General features: G+C 55.0%; 1 protein-coding gene across 1 annotated transcript in view; it reads right to left on the reverse strand.

Moving 5' to 3' along the window:
• Positions 1-2,618: 2,618 nt before the first annotated feature.
• RABAC1 (Rab acceptor 1 (prenylated)) overlaps positions 2,619-4,437 on the reverse strand; it is a 2,647-nt gene continuing 828 nt past the window's right edge. Inside the window, exons 3-5 of the mRNA XM_005883911.2 lie at positions 4,079-4,240; positions 2,937-3,038; positions 2,619-2,853 (exon numbers count right to left, since the gene is read on the reverse strand). Of these exons, the coding sequence (XP_005883973.1) occupies positions 2,765-2,853; positions 2,937-3,038; positions 4,079-4,240 (353 nt within the window). The 3' untranslated portion in view covers positions 2,619-2,764. The remainder of the gene's footprint in view (positions 2,854-2,936; positions 3,039-4,078; positions 4,241-4,437) is intronic.

Below are 4,437 nucleotides of genomic sequence, written 5' to 3' on the forward strand. Positions count from 1 at the left end.
GGCTTGGGCGGGGCGGGGTCCCAGGGGATCAACAGGGCTGGCGGAGCGAGCAGTATGGCTGCTCTCAGTCCTGCCCTCAGAGGCTCCAGCAATCGGCAATCGCTGCGAGCGCCTCCGAGAGAAAGGTGCCCTCAAGTTCTGACCGATGCCAGACAGTCCCATTTCTCCCGTATGAGTCTGGGTCCCCAGAGACTCGCCCAGAACTGGAGCTCAGAGCTTGAGACTCCCTCCCGATTGAAAAAGACAATCGTGTCCTCAGCCGCCACCCCTCTCCGCATGCACCTCCGCACCTTTGTATTTTACTTCCGCACCGCACCTCCTCTGAGTCTCGGTATGCTTTTCTCTTTCCTTCTAGTTGTAGAATTTCCACTCAGCCAGCCTTCCTGTGGTTCTGGATGATGTCCGTTCCGTCTTTTAGTTGTATTTTTGAAGTGGTTGTGCGAGGCAGCAATCTCCGGTGTTTACCTATGCCGCCATCTTGGTTTCTCCCCCAAAGGGGTATTTCTAATGCTCACACTTGATCCTGTCCCTTCCCTGCTCCTCAAAGCCCTCCCATGGCTTGCAGGTCCTGCGTGATCTGGCCCCCAACATCGTCTCCTAAGGCTGTCCCCGCACTCCTGAGCACAGCCAACCTCAGGCCCTTTGCACTTGCTGGTCCTTCTGGCTGGAATACTCTTCCCCCAGACCTCCAAGAGGCAATCTCCTTTTCACTGCCCAGCGAGGCCCTGCCCTTCCTCAACTGCTCTCTAGTCTCACCCAATCCCGTTTTATTGGCTTCAGTCTGTGTATGACTGAGACTTCCCCGCTGCTGGTTGTCTGGCCCGGGTATTGCACCTTCCCACTGAATGTGAGCTCTGAGCGAGCAGGGCCTTGTCCATTTGCCACCCTGACGTTTCCCCAGCATCTTAGCCAGCGAGTCCAGTAGGAACAGAATCCGAGCCACAAATGTAGCTTTACATGTGCTATTTAATCAATTATGAAAAATGTAAAAGGAGAAAACAATTTAAACCAGTATATCCTTCCAACACATAACCAATATAAAAAATTGAGACATTTTACACTCTTGTCTTACTAAGTCCTTGCAATCTGTTGTTTTGCCCTCACAACATGTCTCAGTTTGGACCAGCCATGTTTCAAGTGCTCAATAGCCACACGTGGCTGGTGGCTCTCATGACTGACAGGATGCTGGGTCCTCCATGGGCACTTGATAACATTTGCTGAATCAGTGATGAACCATGAATTTTGGTGATGAGATATGATGTTGGAGAGGCCATGCCTCTGCTTAGAACCCTTCCCCTTAGCCCTTCCTGTGGCTCGTGTCCCTCAGGGCTCACCGAAATGTCACCTCCTCAGAGAGCCCTCCAGGATCAGCCCCTTCTGAAGTAGCTTTCCAGGCCCTCTCTGTCACCTCACATTGCTGTCATTATCTGTCTAATGCTTTCCCTACCAGGTGTTTCTCTTTTGTCGGTATTTCCACACGACAGTCTTCACATTACAATAAGAAGCAATTCCTGTCCCTTTAATCTCACTCAGAGCCTGCACTGAAGCCTGCAAGGCTCCCAAGTTCTTTTTTTTAATTGATTTCAGAGAGGAAGGGAGAGGGAGAAGCATCAATGATGAGAATCATTGATCGGCTGCCGCCTGCACGCACCCCTACTGGGGATGGAGCCGAAACTGGGGCATGTGCCCTTGACAGGAATCGAACCTGGGACCCTTCAGTCCGCAGGCCGACGCTCTATCCACTGAGTAAAACTGGCTAGGGCAAGGCTCCCAATTTCGCCAGCTCAGCTGCTCCAGCCACCCGGCCTCCTCCTCGATCCTCAGACCTCCAGAAACACTGTCATCTCCAGGCCTTTGCACCAACTCCCTGCTTCCTCTGCCCAAAATGTTCTCCCTTCCAAGGATCTGCAGCTGCTCCCTCACTCTATTTGGGTCTTCACTCCAGAACTTTCTCTATGCCCTTAACATACCAGGCCCAGGGCTGTTGTCCTTAGAGCCGCCTGCCTGCGTGTGGGCCCTTGGCTGGCATCTGGGAACTTGGACTTCAGGACAGTTCCCACCATTCCCTGAGGAGTGGCTCACATGGCTGAACAGTTTGTGAAATGCTATTGTTTATCGGAACACCCGCTTTCCTCCTGAGGATCTGGAATTTTGGTCCATGTCAGACAGGGGACTTCCGTGGCCAGCCCCGGGGGAAAGCCTGGGCCCCGAGACTCTAGGGGCTTCCCTGGCAGACACTCCCCATGTGCTGTCACAGGTCACTGCTGGGGGAAGGAGCACTCCCTGTGCCTCCGCTGGGCGACTCTGGGACACTTGTGCCCGGTTTCCTTTCCATGTGCCTTTATCCTTTGCGATTTTGCTTTGTATCTTTTCACAATAAATCCCAGCTGTGTACCAAGTCTTCCCAGTGAATCATCGAACATGGGAGCCCTGGCACAGTCTCCCTTCCCAATTCTTTTCTCCTCCTTCCACTTACCACCACTGGCGATGCTCGAATATTTTAATTATTTATCCTGCCTATTATCTTCCCCGCACGGCAGGCCCCCTCTGCCTCAGTCTCTGAGGTGTCCCAGCATCACCCCACACAGACCCACAAAAAAATACCCAGGGCGAGTATGGTATGTGCTGAATGACAACTACAACAGCTTTATTTCCAAAGCTGGTTCCCTGGGCTTATGATGGGAAGGCAGCTGTTGGCTGAAGTAGCAGAGCTGTGCGGGCAGGGACAGGGATGGGCAGCTGGCTCTGGAGGCTGGCAGACCCCTCACACTGGCTCCATCTGCAGCTCTTCCCCATCCACGGCCTCGATCTGGTGGAAGGCGGCGTGGGAGCCAATGACCACAAGGGTGGCTCCTGCAGAAAAATGGACAGTTCAGGGCCTTGCTCCCTCTCCTGGTACCCACCCTCCACCCCCACTAGCCAGACGCTGTACTTACCCAGAACCCAGAAGACGGCTGAGCCTGCGCCAGCCAGCCAGAAGAAGGGAAAGGAGACGGCTCCAGCCATAGCATACTGATGGGCTGGGCTCACCTCTCGGCCTGGGGGACAGACAGCATTGGGGCAGCTGCTCTCTCCCAGAGTAACCCTGAATGCCCCTCAACAGTCCAGTGGGAGCCTCAGGATCACCCAAACTCCTCAGGCCAAGGCCCTCCAAGTCCAGGCCGACCCGTGTCTCCAATGTCTTCACTGTCAGCACACCTTCCTCAGCCCTCCCCCTGCCTCCAACCCCACTTCCTCTGGGAAGCTCCCGGCTCCCACTCCCCCCAGACTAGGGCTCTCCTGCTCCAACCTGCTCTTATACAGACCAGGAATCTCAAACTGGTGGCCCAAGGGCCAAGTCTGACCTGTAAACGCACAATGTTCCCCAAGAATTTGACTTGAGGCTGACAGAGAAACCAAATTACTTCACGTAACAGCACAGACTTCTGGTTTCTCCGCAGACTAGGACAGATGTGCAGACCCCGGGGCGGCAGCAGCTGACACCAGGCCGAGGCTGTGCTCCAGCCGCTCCCTCCATGCCCTGACCTTGCTTACCATCCTGTCCACCGGCCCACCTTTGTCAAGCACATAACCTGCAGACCCCTGTAGGACTACCTGCTTATCTGATCCCAACACCTCCCTATCCCCACTCCAAACCTTGAGCACCCCCACCCAGGGACTCAGGCCCCTTTCTTCCCAAGGCCTCAGCTTCCCTGAGAAGTCTCAAGATTTTTCTGATCCCACCCTATGAGGCAGGACAGGGATGGGGACAGATCTAGGCCAGCGCAACGTCGCCACCTGGTGTCCAGTGTGGGTGTCTAAAGCTGATGCTTTCCTCAAAGAGTAAGTTTAAGGGACAGAAGCAGGTGGAGAGTGGGTTCCGGGTATCTCATCCTAGGTTTGGGGAATAAAAATGTGGGTGGCTGAGTCTGAGTGGAGCATCTGGTGCGTCTGAGATTTTAGGGTTTGGGGGGGTCTGGTGTCGATATAGGCGTGGCCAGACTTGGGTTTGGGTTCTCAGGCTTTTGTTCCAAGAGACCAGGATTTGAGGGTCTAGGGTCCCTAGACTCTAGGGATCCATTTGCAGGGGATTTCTCACCAAAGAGTACGAGCTTGGACTGCAATGTGCGCAGATAGAGGATGTAACAGGCACCAAAGAAGACGGCCAGGGCCACCAGCAGCATGGGAGACGTAACCCTGCAGGAGGGCGGGGAGGCATTGGTCAGGCAGTCGGGTCTGGCCCAACCAGGGGGACCCGGACCTTACACCCGCGGATGGCGGCTATGTCCTTGTGGTCTGGCAAGTTCAGGTCACATTTGGTCAAACTGGACAGGCTGATTGGGAAGTAGGGACCAGATCTTTGGTGAGAGTGGCAGAGCTGGGCCTGGCCAGAGAGAAGATGGGCTGGCCGCTGAGGGCTGGGCCGACCAGCAAGACCTGGTGGGGGCGGGGCCTGGC

Source organism: Myotis brandtii, unplaced genomic scaffold (genome assembly GCF_000412655.1).
Source record: "Myotis brandtii unplaced genomic scaffold, ASM41265v1 scaffold803, whole genome shotgun sequence".
Classification (NCBI taxonomy): domain Eukaryota; kingdom Metazoa; phylum Chordata; class Mammalia; order Chiroptera; family Vespertilionidae; genus Myotis; species Myotis brandtii.